Source organism: Ipomoea triloba, chromosome 7 (assembly GCF_003576645.1).
Source record: "Ipomoea triloba cultivar NCNSP0323 chromosome 7, ASM357664v1".
Classification (NCBI taxonomy): domain Eukaryota; kingdom Viridiplantae; phylum Streptophyta; class Magnoliopsida; order Solanales; family Convolvulaceae; genus Ipomoea; species Ipomoea triloba.
The window spans coordinates 5,604,592-5,621,935 of NC_044922.1; the positions used below are offsets into that span (position 1 = coordinate 5,604,592).

The following is a 17,344-nucleotide window of genomic DNA, read 5'->3' on the forward strand; positions in this document are numbered from 1 at the left end:
GAATTGGTTGTCGGCTAGAAGAAGTGCTTCAAGACTTGGTGAAATCCAATGTCTTAGGCCTGGTTGAAGATTGCCAAAAAGTTTATTTGATGACAACTCAATCACTTGTAATCCAGAGATGTTGAAAATGGAGGATGGTACTTCACCATTAAAATTATTTGAACTAAGTGACAATCCTTTAAGGCTTGATAGCTTTCCTAACTCTGGAGGAATATTACCACCTAAATTTTTTTGATTAACAACAAAATTCTCCAAAGTCGATATATTGCCAATAGAATGGGGTATTGTACCAGTCAAGTGGTTTACAAAAACTCTAAACTCTCGAAGGATTGACAACTTCCCAATCTCCTTTGGCAAGTGCCCTGCAAAATTTCAGTTAGGATGTTTCAGTGCTCCAATTACACCAATTGTGATACCATGGACTCCTTATATTATAGACTCTAGTTTTTTTTTGAAAGGATAGACTCTAGTTCAAAATAACATTTAGATTATGTGCTTGTAAGTTAATATATTATGTATAGGTGCATAATTTGTTAATTGAATATACATAATATGTTAACTGCAATATATAATATTTCATATTGCTTTGGACCAGTTCCACAATGCAAGGTGATGGAACATGGTATGATTTGTCCAATTGCACCACTCTAACCATCCCTTCCAAAATTTCTACTGGAGTCCAAAGGGCCTAGTTGGGGCGTTTCACTGCCCATGGACCATTATGACCTCACTATTTTATAAAATTCTTTAAATTACAATTTCATGAAATTTTCTGAAGTTACCTGTCAAGTAAGATAAAGCTCCTGAAGAGATGATATGTTGCAGATTTGAGTAGGGAATCTTCCGGAGAGTTGATTGTTAGACATGGAAAGCACTTGAAGTCTCCTGCAACTAGATAGAGCTTGAGGGATTTCTCCATGAATTTGGTTTTTGGAAATATCCAGATACTCCAATTCCGGAATTTGATAACAGAGGTCGTTTGGAAGGATTCCAGAGATTTCATTCATGCGAATATTAAGCCTTACTAATGATGATATATTGAAGATTGTCCAAGGTAAATCTCCTGTATTGAAATGCACCAGTCAATCAGACAGTCAATATAAGGAAGGAATCAGATTAATTTAACATAGGGATCAAATATACATACATACATAAATAAATAAATTATATATATATATATATATATATATATATATATATATATATAGGATCGCGTTCAAATGCGTACTGGCCGCCCAGGAGAGAAACGGACGAATCACAGCGCGCCACGTGTCCGGAATGTAGTTGCAGCTAACGTTATAACTAGGTGCACGTAATGTTATAACTAGATACACCTAGGTGCACCCAGGTGCATAAATGTTAACAAGGTTAATTACCTGCATTTGTAAGTGAAAATAGGTGCACACGTGTAAGTAAAATGTATTACAAGTGCAAGTAAATTTTACACTGAGCATCAATACTAAGTGCACCTAATGTTATAACTAGGTGCACCTAGGTGCATGAATATTAACAAGGTAAATTACTTGCATTTGTAAGTGAAAGTATTTGCGAAAATAGGTGCATGAATATTAACAAGGTAAATTACTTGCAATTGTAAGTGAAAATAGGTACAAAAATATGTGCACTTGTAAGTGAAACTAGGTGCACCAAAGTTTCAGATATTTACGAAAATGCCACCGCGTCATTTTTTAAAAATTGCATCTGATTCGTTGATCTGGCCACGTGGACGGCTGTGAAGCGTTCTCATTTCTTACTTGGGCGGCAGTTCGCATGGGAGTGCATCCCTATATATATATATATATATATATATATATATATATATATAATTCACTTCGCGTGCGATTGTGCGGTGAGAGGAAAGCCATTGATCTTGCCAAAATCATCGTTCATAATTAACAAAAAATGCGGTGTCAATTTGATCATTTTTCATATGGGTCAAAATTTAAGGTCCATAGGGTTTATACTTAAGGTGTGCAAGTCTTGTGCTTAAGGTGCGTCGTGTTCCTTCTTTAGGTGTGTGGTTTCTGTGCTTAAGGTGCGTCAGTTCTTCATTTGATAACTTAAGGTGCGTATTTTTTTGAAACTTAAGATGCATCGGTCTAAAGTTTTAGGTGCGTTATTTTACTTCTTAAGGTGCGTGGTTTGCCTTCTTAAGGTGAGTGGTTTGTGTGCTTAAGGTGCGTCAGTTGTGAAAACTTAAGTGCGTAGGTCTAAAGCTTTATGTGCGTGGTTTTCTTTCTTAAGGTGTGTGATTTGTATGCTTAAGGTGTATCAGTTGTTGAAGGAAGGTGAAAGAAAGTAACACCAGAAAGAGTACAAGATTGAGTATAGAATTGAGTACAAGATTGAGTATAGAATTGAGTATAGGATTGAGTACAAGATTAAGTATGGGTTTGAGTACTAGTTGTTATACGCGTGTTTTTTTCTTTAAAAAAATGTAATGAATTGAGCTGCTGATATAGATTTGATAAGCGACTCAAATTTAACTGCACCTTCACACCTGAGCAAGTTTTTGCACCAGAACTTATTCCTATATATATATATATATATATATATATATATATATATATATAATAGGTGCACAAGTGCAAGTAAAATGTATTACACGTGCAAGTAAAATGTACGCTGAGTTCAATACTAAGTGTATCTGATGTTATAACTAGTTGCACATAACGTTATAAGTGGGTGCACCTAGGTGCATGAATGTTAACAAGGTAAATTACTTGCACTTGTAAGTGAAAACAAGTGCAAAATTAGATGCACTTGTAACTGAAACTAGGTGCACTTATAACACAATTACTTGCACCAAAGTTGGAGTTATTTACGGAAATGTCACCGCGTCTTTTTTTTTTTTTTTTTAAATTACATCTGATTCATTGATCTGGATACGTGGACGGTTGCAAAGCGTTCTCATTTCCTTCCTAGGCGACAGTATGCACCTGAGCGCGCCCCTATATATATATAGGGAAGGGTTCCCGTGCAAAGACAAGTTACCGTGCGGTTAACACACAAAGGACACACCTTAAGTGTAGAAATGACAAACCTAACCTTAAACATTAAAATGACGCACCTTAAGTACACGAAAAACGCACCTTAAGCACACAAACAGAGCACTTTAAGAAGTAAACCACTCACCTTAAGTTTTAAATGGCGCACCTTAAGTTTCACAATTGACGCACTTTAAGCACACAATTCACGCACTTTAAAAATGAAAACCACACACCTTAAGAAGGAAAATCACGCACTTTAAATTTGACCTAGATGCAAAAAGACTGAATTGCCTCTGCATTTTTTTTAATCACTATTGATTGGAACGTTTATTTAGGTCAAATGAATGGTTTTCATTTAACCGCACAAACTGCACAGGAGCCACCCAACCGCATTCGAAAACACACACACATATATATATATATATATATAAACTTGGTAGCCGTATGTATATATGTACTAGTATAAACTGAGACAAAAAATTAAAGGACTGGAAATCTGACCTGTCAAGTTGTTGCCATATAGCATTAACCACTCGAGCTTGGAAAAGTTGCCAATTTCAGGTGGTATGCTTCCATGAAATTCATTGTCTCCTAAATTAAAAAATCTAAGGTCCATACATTTGGGTAGACTTGATGGAATCTCACCACTGAATCGATTTGCTGAAAGATACAAGCCTTGTAGCTGCCTGAAGTTATCACAAATGCCACGGGGGAGCGTCCCTGATAGATCATTGTTTCTCAAGTCTACAAATTGCAAGGAAGAAATGTTGTATATTGTTGCAGGAATGTTTGCAGTGAGATTGTTGTAGGACAGATCCAAACTTTGGAGTTTGGTCAATATTCCAATGCTTTGTGGGATATGGCCATGGAAACTATTAGTGCTGATGTTGAAAGTTGAAAGGAATGAGAGGCCACCAATCTCCTCAGGAATGGTGCCGTTGAGACCCATATTGAAGAGATTCAATTGGGTCACTCTTTGGTGCCAACCGCTACAAGTAACACCAATCCAATCACAATATGGAGTGTGATGAGACCAGTTGTTGGACAAGATGCCAAAGGGATCGGATGTAATTGCTGTTTTGAAGGCCAATAAAGCAGCCTCATCAGCAGCAGCTGAGCTATTCGATTTTGGTTTTGATTTTGATACCCCTGAGGCCACAGCCCCCCGAGTTGTCATGCAAAGGGATACCAATACAACAACCAAAACCAAACACCTGTCCATTGATCTGTGAAGGATATATATGCATGCAAACTAAAGGAGCTGAGGAAAGAGTGAATTACTACTGGGAATTGCAGGATTGACTCATATGTGAAGACCCAAGCATATGCCTTCATACATATATAAAGTGTAAACACCATTATATTCATTTATGAAGTCCAGGCGTTGATTTTTCAGTTGCCATCTTATATGGTTGGAAAAATGAGAGTTTGAAAATATGAAAGCTTCTACCCTCTCGGCAAAGAAAATGTGGTCCTTGTTGCGCGCGTGCTTCTATCCTTTTCGAGAAACATCCATGACGAAGACGCATCATGTTGTAAAATTTATGGTCTCATAGCCATCCTTTTCCTTAATTTCCATACTTTAGGCCCTTAGGATGCATTTGAAAACCCGAAATCATTTTATAGATTTTCAGTGTTTCGCTAGGGGAGAAAATGGAAGCCAATAAAAATAAGGGCGTGGTCAATAGAAAATAGAAGAGACGGTCTAAAAATGACTTTCCTTTGTAGTAGTGGAGTAGCCAATCACCCTGTTGCCGTCGCCACCACCACCACCCACCATCACAACCACCCACCACCACCCTCCTCACCATCATTGTATATTTTAAATATTTAAAACTAAAAATAATTATGCTCATTTTTCAGAAAATGAACGAAACAAAACAAATTTCCAAAATGCAATCAAACACGCTTTTTGAAAAACGACTCATTTTCCAGAAAGCATTTTACAAAAGTCATTTTTCTCTTTTCAAACGGACCTTAATTTCTCTCTCTACTACTAATTCATTTGAAGAGGCATTCTCTACTAACTCACCTAACGTAACATATCTTTCATTTACTTCTATCTGCATTTTATACTTATACATATTATTTGGCCTTACTGAACACATTTGTTGTGTCTTACCGTGATTCTTGTTTGGGCTTACAGTGTACATTGTTTTGCCTTACAGTGCACATTCTTATAGAGTCACAACTTTAATTTTATGCATCCAGTGCACATTGTTGTGCCTTCTAGAGCACAATTTTATCACTTCGTGTGCATTTTTTATGGCTAGTCAAATAAATCTTTATACAATATGTTTATTATACGATTTTTGGCATGTAATATGCGAGCATAGCATATTGTTTAGCCTTACAGAGCATATTGTTTGGCCTTATAGTGCACATTGTTTGTCCTTATAAAATATCATGTAAGTGCACAAGGAAAACAATCAATAATCTCTTCAAAAGGTTACAATGTTCTTCTTTTTTTTTTTGCATAACAGAACACATCTTTCATTCTTATAGTGCACAATATTCAAGCTTATAGTGCACATTATTTAGCCTTAAAGTCCACGTTTTATGCTTCTAGTGCATATTATTGTGCCTTCTAGATCACAGTTTTATCACTTCCAGCGCATCTTTTATGGCAAATCAAATATAGCTGCATAGAGTGCATATTGTCATAACATACTTCTAGTGCATATTTTTATGTCTTACAATACTTGTCGTTGATTCTTCCAGTGCATATTGTTGTGCCTTTGGAGTGCACAAGGCTGTAATTTTCAGTGCACATTATTTTGCTACTTCCAATACCTTCAAGTGCATATTCTCGTGTCTTAATAGTGTGTAATTTTATGCAATCAAGTGTAGATTTATGTGTATTGACAATTAAATAGTTTGAATTCTATGAATTATTAATGGTTTAACAATTTCATGTCTATGAATGATTAAAAAAAATCAAAAAAATGAAATATAAGAATTTTTCCTTCATCCATTATGGCAATCAAAAAGAATTTGCAACTGCTATGCGAAGGAAGGAAATCGAATAATGTTGATTGAATGATGTTTATCAAGAGGAAAGAATGGCGTTAAGTTTCAGTTTGAGTAGAAGGCAGTTAGCGAAACATGTTTTGTTAAATAAGAATAATTACGAAAAAAGTCCTTCTTATGCGCTTTTTTTAAAAGTGAGTTAATCTTGTGTGTTAGATGAAGATAGATCTATAGCTTTCATTCCACCATTTACCTAGGGAACATAATATACAGGAGCTTGAGCATATATATATATTACCAAGGCTATATATGGAGGTGAGGTAGCGAAGGGGGCAACTACCCCTATTGTCCCCACTATACATCCTCCCTTGAGAGAAAATTGCCATTTTAGTCTACTGATTATTGGGGTCCTCTTAATTGCAGTGCACGACTTTTAAAAGTGTTAATTGCATACCCTGACTATTCAATTTCTGTCAATTTTGGACACTCCGGCCAAATTGCCGGCCAAATTCGCCGGAATTTCCTAAACCCTAAAAAATGACGGGTATTTTAGTAATTTCACGTGTCTGTTCTTCTTCTCCGGCGAGCTACCAGGCTGAGAGCAACCGGAATGTTCAGATTTATGGCTTCTCAAATTAGCAACAAAGAAGACAATAATAAAGCTCTTCTTCTTCACCATCACCACTGCAACTCAATACCGGCGTGGCTTCCTCGTCAAGAGAGGTTTTGAAGGGAATGCCCAGATGCCCGGAGGAGCAGGACGATGCCTAGATTCCAGCGTGGCCTCCTCGTCAGTGTGAACCAGCAGCAGCAGAAGGGGAGGAAAGCTAAGGCGGCGGTGAAGGCCGTTCGCCAGAGCATGTCGCCGTCGCCAGCGGAGCCAGAGATGAGCTACGCAATGCGCAGCGGCGGCGGTAGCGCGGAAACAGGGATGAGCCTGAGCTTATAAACGCTAAGTGGAGCAAAGGAGGAAATGGACCTCGCATTCATCGGCATTATTGTCGTCGTGTTCTTAGCAGTGGACCTCGCACTTTGTCAAAATGTAGACGACTCCGGCGGCGTCGATACCGGAAAAATCAATAATCCGGCGGTGCAGGAGTTAATGACTGAGGAAGTCAACCGTCGTCTCGCCAATGTGACCCGCACCGCCGCAGCAGAATGAAATTTGGTCGAAGAAGAACATACATGTGAAATTACTATAATACCCCTCATTATTTTAGGGTTTAGGATTTTCCGGCGAATTTGACCGGTAATTTGGTCGGAGTGACCAAAATTGACAAAAATTAAATAGTCAGGGTATACAATTAATACTTTTGAAAGTCGTGGACTGCAATTTAGAGGACCCCAATAGTCAGTAGACTAAAATCGCAATTTTCTCCTCCCTTGATTATAGAAGGACAGTTTATTAGGGAATTGAAGATACAAATAAAAAGATCTCTGGTAGCAAGAATTGTGTAAGTTAACAATCTTGTGGTTGCCTAGCTTGTTGATAAAAGCAAAGGATTGGTTGACGTTATTGTATTTGTGTGTTAAAATTGCTCAGTGGATATCCTCCTACTAGAAAACGGGATGAAAACAATAGTCTTAAAAATAATCTTATCATTGGTTAATCAATTATGTATAAAAATTATATGAACTGATTAGTCAAGTAGACTCAGACTGTAATACAGACAGAGATAGACTCGAAATATCTTGTAATAATTTACACCAAAAATGAAAATAAATTAAAGTATATGAACTCATGTATTTATAAGAATATAGAGATCAGAGTCCCAATCAGGACTGGAATGGTAAAGGATATATTCTCAATAATATAGGGAGATGAAGAATGAATTTTAGTGTTCCTAGAATACAGAATCCTAATACACCCCTCAAGCTTAAGGTTCTGAAAGAACATTGAGTTTGTTCCTTAGATCATTTAACTTTGTTATGGTTAATGACTTGGTGAATATGTCTGCTAGTTGGCCTTATTCTGTAGATATGTGGTAAGTGTCAAAGATGCTATGTTTGTTTGTTAGTTTTTTGCTTCATTCTTTGTTTTTTTCAGTAGCGTGCTCGGCGGGATTTGTGGCATGTTTGATGGTATTGTCGTAAGTTTGTCGAGATTTTTGGGTGCTTTCTTCATCAAATAATTCTGGGAGGTCATCTTGTTTGTTCAGTATTTCTTTTTAGGCCTATGGAACATAATAAAAGTCTTTGGCCTAGAGTTGTTGTATTTGATGATTTTTTGATGTTTGGCTCGTGTAGCCTGAAACTTTGTACCTAAGATTTGTTAGAGTGGAAACTTTGTTGGTGGTGTTCCCGTGATTTTTCCTACGGTTTTGAGGTTTTCCACGTAAATCGTGTGTTTTATTTTGGGCTATTGGGTATTGTCTCGTATTTGTATACAATAGCGAATCTGTGATTTTCATTGTTATACGAAGTGAGATTTTTTCCAACAATCCTAATAAAGGGAATAGTGGATTAGAGAATTACAACACCAAAATTCTCTCTCATTCGCTTTTAGACATTTATTTCTACTTAACAAATTTTCATGCAAAATAGAATGAGTCAAAGACTACTGCTGTTTTTATAAAACTGCATTCTAAAAATTTTAAGAATAATTAGTAAAGTTTTCAACCTAGCACATCAATATAATGTCTTGTTAAGAAATTAACATTGCCAAGCATCAAATTTTAATTTGTGGGGCTTGTTGATAGACTTGATAATCTGAATGGCTTTAATAATTCAACTACTCCACCTACCCCTCAAATCATACAGTTGTTATATCGTTGACCATGGTTCAAAAACGACATCGTTATTAAAAAAACGGTAGCCGTCACATCTTAATGGAGTTCCGTAAATGAAATTACTGTTCATCTCAAATGATATAGCCTCACATTTAGTTTTATAATATCAACTGAAACTGTAATTATATCATAATGAAGCTGTGTTGTGTTGTATGGAAACTGCAGTGTATATAAAATGAAACTGAATAGTAACTTCACATATTTGAATGTATATTGTCCAATAAAACTGTAGTTATATCAATTCAAAAAGATATTGGTGTTGTGTTGAAAAGGAAACTGCAGTGTATATATAAAATAAAACTGAATAGCAGTTTCACATATTTTAGTGTATAATATTGAATGATACTTTAGTTATATCGAAAAAAAACTTTAGTTGTGTTAAAAGGAAACTGCAGTGTATATAAAAAGAAATTGAATATATTACACTAATATAGAACTACTCTACTCCTAAAGGCGCGAACAGCACAGACAGATCAAAACGATGCCGTTTTGATGCATGGACTACCATACATTGTGAACCGTGGTCCACAGTAAAATTTGCGTCAAATCATACGACCAATTCAGCAATTCTTCATTTATTTGTTCAGATTTGGCGTCGACTTAAGACCTCATAGAATGACCATTATTTCTTCATCCACAGTTGACTGCAAGGTAGTGTGCTGTAATTGACCAATTCTCTAATATTCGCAAATTATACCATGCACCATGGCCCATATTATATTGTGGACCTTGTTCCAAAAAACATTATATTCAAATTATGTATCTAAAATATTTGTCAGCAATAATAGATTATGTGCTTATAAATAAATTGAATGCAAATTATTTCAAAGAAAAAAAATTGAATGCACATAATATGTTAAGTACAAGTACATAATATATTAATTACATGTACATTAGAGTGAGCGCGGAGCAATACAGATTGGAGCGAATTTGGAGTGAATCCGCATCCAATCCGCTAAAGTCTGGAGTTTGGCCAAGAATCCAATTCTATATGGCCATGGAAATTATTAGAGCTAATGTTGAAAGTTGCAAGGAATGAGAGGTCAGCAATCTGCTTAGGGATGGTGCCGTCTAGACCGATATTGAAGAGATTCAATTGGGTCACTCTTTGGTGCTTGGCATTGCAGATAACACCAATACAGTCACAATATGGAGTTTGATGAGACCAGTTGCGGGACAAGATGTCAAAGGGGTCCAATGTTATGGTGGCTTTGAATGCCACTGGAGCAGCCTCATCTGCCCCACCCTGAATTCCACAACCAAAACCACATACCTTTCCATTGAAACCAAGTGCTCTGTTAACAAGTTTATAATACATGCAAGCTAAAGGAAATGTTTTTTTTTGAATGAATTAGTTGGAGTTGCAAGATTGACTCATATCTGAGGACCAAGGTTACGCCTACATTAATAAATTGAAAATGTCCAGGGGCTTAGTTCAATGATTCGAGGGACATCCTGAAAGTTTTATTTCAACAGTTGGGTGAGCGTGAGAAATCCAACGCTCAAAAAATGTGGAGTCACTAGGAGATTCAAAATCCAAGAAAATGTTCACAAGTGATGAAGACTCATTATATATGTGCAGAGGTGACTCGCGATTCACCTACTCCAAATTCTTGGGTAAAAATTTTTGAGACTTAAGATTAGTCTAACATAAGGTAGAAACCTAATGTATAAATAAAAAATTGCCAATACCGTTGACTTATGCATGAACATTCTGTTGCCAATTAAATGGTTAAGAAAATGAGAGTTTAAAATGTAAAAAACATGACCGCCATGTTGCGGTCTTTCACTCATGTAAGCAGACGTAGATTCAAATGGAAACCGAATCTCTCTCTGAAACGTCGTCCTTGCCGGCAGCGACCTATCGGTCACCAGAAGATCAAGACTTACTGAAACACAGTACCAAAAAAACAAAGCGAGGTTATACGCCATTGGCGGTGAAGAATGTTACGTTTCATATTTATTTTAAATCTCATGCCAACAATTGATCAATTTGATGTTTTGGCCATTATTAGGACTACTTTATCTTTAGGAAACAAAATGTGTTAAAGATATCATGACTGGTTTGGTGATTCAACAAATGAGCTCCTGGAGTGATCTAAATACAAAACTGTGTTACAGATATCATCAAAAAGAAAAGAAAAGCAAAAGCAAAAGCAAAAGCAATAAAGAGTATAACTACATTTAATCATCAGACCTCTCAAATGTGCACACTATGACAATAATTATATATACTTATCACAATCACAATAGGATAAAATAGGCCAATATTTAAACCTTAGAAATCCATAAAAGCAACCCTTTTACACCGCGGCACACAAGTCCTTTTATTGTACGATATCCAAGTAACAATTCAAAGCGTGCATACTATTTTATTTCTAAATCTATAGAGACATTTTGGTTGAACTTGTGCAATGCATGCTTGAGTCTTACTATGGTATCTTTCATGGTGATCCTCTCCTCTGGGAAATCAGCCGTGCATTCCAGAGCTAATCCCATGACCATTAGGAAACACTGCCCTATTTCTTCCCCACTTTCTTCTGTTGTTAATAAGTTGGGATCAACAATTTGCATTATTGTATCAGGTAATGAATCAGACACCCATCTCCTCATGGTGAAGTCTCCTTGGAACATCTCATCTGTGGGCTTCTTTCTCGTCAACACTTCCATTAGTATAATACCATAACTGTACACATCTCCCATGGTAGATACTATTCCTGTAGAACCATACTCTGCAATTGTGACAAAAGTATAAACAATTATTTCCATCTTAAATTACAAATTACAAATTTATTTAGAGAGTGAGTTCACCTGGAGCCATGTATCCAACTGTGCCCATGGTTTTTGTCTGTTTAGTGGCCATATCTTTGTCTAGTAGCTTAGATATACCAAAGTCACCAACATGTGCAACCATGCTTTGATCTAAAAGAATGTTTCCAGGCTTCAAATCACAATGAACCACTGGAAAAGAATGGCCATGATGCAAGTATTCGAGGGCATTCGCAACATCCATCATTATTCCTAGCCTCTGATAGATGTCTAGGAAATAATTATGCGAATAGAGCCATTTGTCTAGGCTCCCATTGGGCATATACTCTAAAATCAGAGCTTTGAAGTCGAGGTTGGAGCAACTGGTTATTACTTTGACAAGATTTCTGTGTCGAATATTCCGTAGCACTTGACACTCTACTTCAAAGCTTCTGATTGAATCTTGCACGCCCAAATTGAAGACCTTTATAGCAGCAACCAGCCCAGCAGCAAAATTTCCCTTGAACACTGAGCTAAAACTCCCCCTGCCTATCAAGTTGCTCTCATCAAAGTCTTCCGTAGCACGAATAATTTCATAGTATGAAATCCTCTTGAGTGCAACATCAAGTGAATCTTCAGCTCGAGGTTCCCTTCGTTTATTTCTCTTCCAGAACGTAAGCAACCAAACCAGTAGAATAGCAACAACAACCACTGATACAAGAGATGGCAAAACATACTTAAAAAATATGGCAATGTTTCTCGGTTTTCCTTTACCTTCTTTGCATTCCATGACATGGAATCGAGATGCTCCACATAGTTCCTCGTTACCCATGAATGATTCCATGCTAAAATTTGCAAAAGGTCCACCATTTGGAATTTTACCACTTAGATCATTGAAAGACAGGTTTAGATACACTAGATCTTTGAGCTTCTCCATCGACTTTGGAATACCACCAGAGAGGCTGTTATTAGATAAATCTAATGCTTGCAAGCTTATCAGACTATCAAATGACTGAGGAATAGGACCATGAAGCCTATTTGATGATAGAGATAAATTAAGCAAATTCTGAAGTTGCCCAATCGTGTCGGGAATTTCTCCAGAAAATTGGTTGCCTGACAGATTGAGGTATACCATGTTGTGCATATTTCCAATTTCAGAAGACAAGGTACCATTGAGTAAATTGGAGGACAAGTCCAGCTCCAAAACATCCTTGTTATTCCAGAAGCCAAGCGGTACAGTAGATGTAAATAAATTGGAACCTAAATATATTTTTCTGAAAGAAGATATATTTCCAAAACAGCTTGGTATGCTCCCTGAGAGCTTATTGTCTCCGAGATTCAATTCAGATAAGTCCTTCAAATAACATAAGGTGTTTGGTATTGATCCCTCAATTTTATTATTATCTAGGGATAAACCCTGTAACCTCAACAAACCTTGTCCTAATGTTTCAGGAAATGAACCTGATAGCATATTGTCGCTCAAATCCAAAGAAATTAAGTTGATAAAGCTACTAATCCCACTTGGAATGCTGCCTTTCAAGTGATACTCACTAGCATCTAAGGATTCAAAAGACACAGATTTATTGCCGCCTATATCTATCAAGCTAGGTAGAACTGTGTTGAATGGATTGCCACTTAAACCAACCATTTTCAAATTCTTGCATTTTGACAGGGAAGTGAGTAGGCTTAGCTCATTAGCCGATGGCTCATTTGTGATTTGGTTGTATTGTATGTTAAAGTATTCAAGTTGTTGTAAATTCTCAAACACCAACGGTACATGGCCGCTAAACATGTTTTCCCCGAGCTCAAGGTCTATGAGTTGGGTGGCATTTGATATAGAGCTAGGAATGGTCCCAGTGAATTGGTTTTGGTTAAGAATAAGGACTACAAGACTTGGGGACATCCAATGTCTTAGACCTGGTTCAAGATTGCCAGAAAGGCTATTTGATGCCAACTCAATCTTTTGTAATGTGGAGATGTTGAAAATGGTGAATGGTATTTTGCCACTAAAAGTATTATGGCGAAGTGATAATCCTTCAAGTCTTGAAAGCTTTCCTAGCTCCGGAGGAACATTACCTTGCAAATTGTTGTCCGCAACAACAAAATATTCCAAAGTAGATATATTGCCAACTGATGGGGGTATCGTACCAGTCAAGCTGTTTTTCAAAACTATTAAAGTTCGAAAGATAGACATCTTCCCAATTTCGTTTGGCAAATTTCCTGTAAATATTTTGAATTATTAAATAAATATAAGTTAATAGTATAAATTAGTGGGAAAAATGCAAAATAATCTTTTGAACAAAATAAATGCAATATATTATCTACTAAACCAAAAAGTTACTATTTTTAGAATTTTAAATTTCAACATTTTGGTCATAGTTTGCTTCAAGTAATGTTACCTACCTCTCTTTTACTTATGTATTTATTTTTAAATTAATTATATATATGATCAGCACAATTCATAAATATCCAATGAATGAATGCACATTAGGATGGGAAATTGAAGAAGGATAAGAAGTATTTTCATGCTATTTATCAAACACTAATAGCATCAGATGAAATCAATTAGCCAAAAGGCCTATCTTCCATTTACAAACTAACTATAATTTCTCCCTAAATTATAATATCATGGGAAAATTATAATTTATGCCTCTAAAAAATACGTCAATTATCAATATTACTCCCTGAATTATTAGTGGTGTAAATGTTACATCTCAATTTTCGCAATATAACATATACTGCACCACCCCTAATATGAAGAAGGAGCAACAATGTTGTTAGCGGAAGGAGAATAAATGAAGAAAGAAAAATGGAGGAAAAAAACATGGTCTTTGAACAGGGAAAATGTCGAGTAACCACATTAATAATTCAGGGGAGGGGAAATATATGTCACCTTTTAAAAATTGAGAGGCAATATTACACTGCTAATAATTCATGGGTGTCATTGATAATTGACATATTTGCATAAATTACCATTTTCCCTAATATCATTTTAAATATAAGTCTAATAATCTATTCATTTTAATTTTTAACCCCCTAAACATAGAGTGTGTTTAATTTGAGAGAGCGATTAGAGTACATATACTTCAACTATTCAAGTACTCCATCATTAATTCCAATCGCTCCCTAGCTCAGCAATTGTTAGGAAATATTTCAATTGGTGTGCTTCACCGCCGGTTGTTATGCCATGGACCTGGGTCCACCTTGCAACGTGGACCCGGGTCTATATTCACAATTTTGTAATTTTATGTTCATAATTTCATAACTCTATATTCACAATTTTATAATTTCATGTACACAGTTTTATAATTTCATGTTCACAATTTCATAATTTTATGTTCACAATTTCATAACTCTATGTTTAACAGTATCAAAACTCTATGTTCAATAGTATAACACAATTTTTGAATCTATATAACAAAATTGTAAATATAGAGTTTAAAAGTTGTGAATATTGAGTAGTGTAATTTTATATATTGAGATTTAAAATTGTGGACGAGTTCTAAACTTGTGAATATAGAGTTCTAAATTTGTAAACATAGATCCGGGTCCACAGCATAATTTGTCGCTTCAAGGTAAGAATTCCTTTAGAAATTACAACTAGATGCCAAATTAAAGGGTAAATTATTTTATGAAATTACATATATAAAGCACGTACAGTTCCAAGAAATTTTAGGAATTGATCGAAGTTACCTGTCAAGTTCATCCCTACAAGATAAAGCTCCTGAAGAGATGACATGTTGCATATTTGAGTAGGGAATCTTCCGGAGAGTTGATTGTTAGACATAGAAAGCACTTGAAGTCTCCTGCAACTGGATAGAGCTTCAGGCATTTCTCCATTAATTTGGTTTTTGGAAATATCCAGATACTCCAATTTCGGAATTTGATAACAAAAGTCATTTGGAAGAGTTCCAGAGATTTCATTCCTCGCAATGTCGAGTACTACTAAAGATGAAATATTGAAAATTGTCCGAGGCAAATCTCCTGTAGACAATATTATAAGGACACCATATAAGTAATGCCACAAAATTTAGACCAAAAACAACAGAATGACTGAAAACCTAACCTGTCAAATTGTTACCATATAGCAGTAACCACTCAAGCTTGGAAAAGTTGCCAATTTCAGGTGGTATGCTTCCATGAAATTCATTCTCTACTAAATTTAAAAATCTTAGTTCCGTACATTTGTGTAGACTTGATGGAATCTCACCACTCAATCGATTTGCTCTAAGAAACAAGCTTTGTAGCTGCCTGCAGTTATCACAAATGCTCTCTGGGAGCGTCCCCGAGAGAACATTATTTCTCAAGTCTACAAACCGCAAGGAAGAAATGTTGTATATAGTTGCGGGGATATTTCCAGTGAGATGGTTGTAGGACAGATCCAAACTCTGGAGTTTGGTCAAGAATCCAATGCTTTCTGGGATATGGCCATGGAAACTATTAGTGCTGATGTTGAAAGTTGAAAGGAATGAGAGGCCACCAATCTCCTCAGGAATGGTGCCGTTGAGACCCATATTGATGAGATTCAATTGGGTCACTCTTTGGTGCCTACCGCTACAAGTAACACCAATCCAATCACAATGTGGAGTGTGATGAGACCAATTGTTGGACAAGATGTCAAAAGGGTCGAATGTAATTGCTGCTTTCAATGACAATAGAGCAGCCTTATCATTTGATGAGCTAATTGTATTTGATGCCCCGGAGGCCATAGCCATGCAAAGGGCAATGAACAAAACCAGACACCGAGCCATTGAGACCATGTGCGCTAGCTGTGAAGATGCTCATAGTATATATATATATATATATGCAAACTAAGGAATTTTTTAGTGAATTAACTGGGAGTTGCAAGATTCACTCAGGTATGAAGTGTCAGCAAAGTCAAGCTGTGGAGCATGGAGCAGCGAATTTTGACAAGCCACAATTGTTGAAATTTGAAAGTGAAATCTCGCAGCCACAATTGTTGAAAGGGAAAATTATTGTTTGGTCCCTAAGTTTTGGGTTAGTTATAGAATGACCCTAAATCCTTCGACTATAAATACGGAGGTCATTTTCATTTGCATTCATCCCTGATCATTCCAATCTTCCTCCTGCACTAGAGTTATTAAAGAGTATATATATTCAGTGTATTTTCTCCTTTCTATCAGGAGAGAATTTATCATTGTTTTCTCCTTGTTAAATAGAGAGAAGTTGTAACTACTGTGACAAATTATTATGTAGACCCGAGTCCACCTTGCAAGGTGGACTTAAGTCCAAAAATACACAATTTATATAATGTTCACTAGCTGTTAGCCATCTCAACTATACTAGAGCTTATCTTTAATACTAGTTTTATAGGCACATTGCGCGAATGAGTTAATGCCCAATGTTTATATTTAAATAAATATTTGAAAGTATATCAATGAAAGATTATATAGGATAAGTTTATACATGGGTAATTGAATGTAAAGATTATATAGGATAAGTTTATACATGGGTAATTGAATGTCGAATTTTTTTATTTAAATATCTAACTCAAAGTATATGAATCCAAAATAATATAGAAAATTCATTATAATTATTACTAAAATAAATGTTTGCAACCTTGTAAAATCGATAGTCTAAATATTTGGTCTAAAAATGATAGTCTAAATAAATACTACTTTTAATTTGAATTTTTCTAAGTGTTCTTAATTCTCTTTTGAGTAACATTGTCATTGTCTTCATCTTTACTATTTGTTCTCTTCCTTTTTGTTGGTAGTGTGTTATTTGTAATTCGGATATTATTGATAGCATAGATGACAACGTCATGCAATGAGATTATGATATAGGAGCTATGGACTTTTCTTTAGGTGTTCTGCTTGGGATTCA

General features: G+C 35.9%; 2 protein-coding genes across 2 annotated transcripts; both read right to left on the bottom strand.

Moving 5' to 3' along the window:
• Positions 1-227: 227 nt before the first annotated feature.
• On the bottom strand, positions 228-4,235 carry LOC116025942 (LRR receptor-like serine/threonine-protein kinase EFR). The gene is made up of 3 exons (XM_031267337.1): positions 3,492-4,235; positions 783-1,063; positions 228-362 (listed from the first exon to the last, which is right to left on the bottom strand). The coding sequence occupies exons 1-2, from the start codon at positions 4,210-4,212 to the stop codon at positions 786-788; spliced, it is 999 nt and encodes a 332-aa protein (XP_031123197.1). The 5' UTR covers positions 4,213-4,235; the 3' UTR covers positions 228-362; positions 783-785.
• Positions 4,236-9,704: 5,469 nt separating this feature from the next.
• Positions 9,705-16,248, bottom strand: LOC116025501 (LRR receptor-like serine/threonine-protein kinase EFR). Its single transcript, XM_031266737.1, has 5 exons — positions 15,564-16,248; positions 15,191-15,481; positions 11,561-13,717; positions 11,183-11,481; positions 9,705-9,995 (listed from the first exon to the last, which is right to left on the bottom strand). Exons 1-5 carry the CDS (start codon positions 16,246-16,248, stop codon positions 9,705-9,707), a joined length of 3,723 nt encoding a protein of 1,240 aa, XP_031122597.1.
• Between the last annotated feature and the right edge of the window lie 1,096 nt (positions 16,249-17,344).

What these genes read in the sequence shown, in the direction of transcription:
- LOC116025942 (XM_031267337.1), bottom strand. Translation starts at nt 4,212, where the DNA reads ATGGACAGGTGTTTGGTTTTGGTTGTTGTATTGGTATCCCTTTGCATG. An exon ending in ATATGGCAACAACTTGACAG is followed by an intron (nt 1,064 to 3,491) that starts GTCAGATTTCCA and finishes ATTTCAATACAG; the next exon opens with GAGATTTACCTTGGACAATC.
- LOC116025501 (XM_031266737.1), bottom strand. Translation starts at nt 16,248, where the DNA reads ATGGCTCGGTGTCTGGTTTTGTTCATTGCCCTTTGCATGGCTATGGCC. An exon ending in TGTAGGGATGAACTTGACAG is followed by an intron (nt 13,718 to 15,190) that starts GTAACTTCGATC and finishes AAATATTTACAG; the next exon opens with GAAATTTGCCAAACGAAATT. An exon ending in AGTTGGATACATGGCTCCAG is followed by an intron (nt 11,482 to 11,560) that starts GTGAACTCACTC and finishes TCACAATTGCAG; the next exon opens with AGTATGGTTCTACAGGAATA.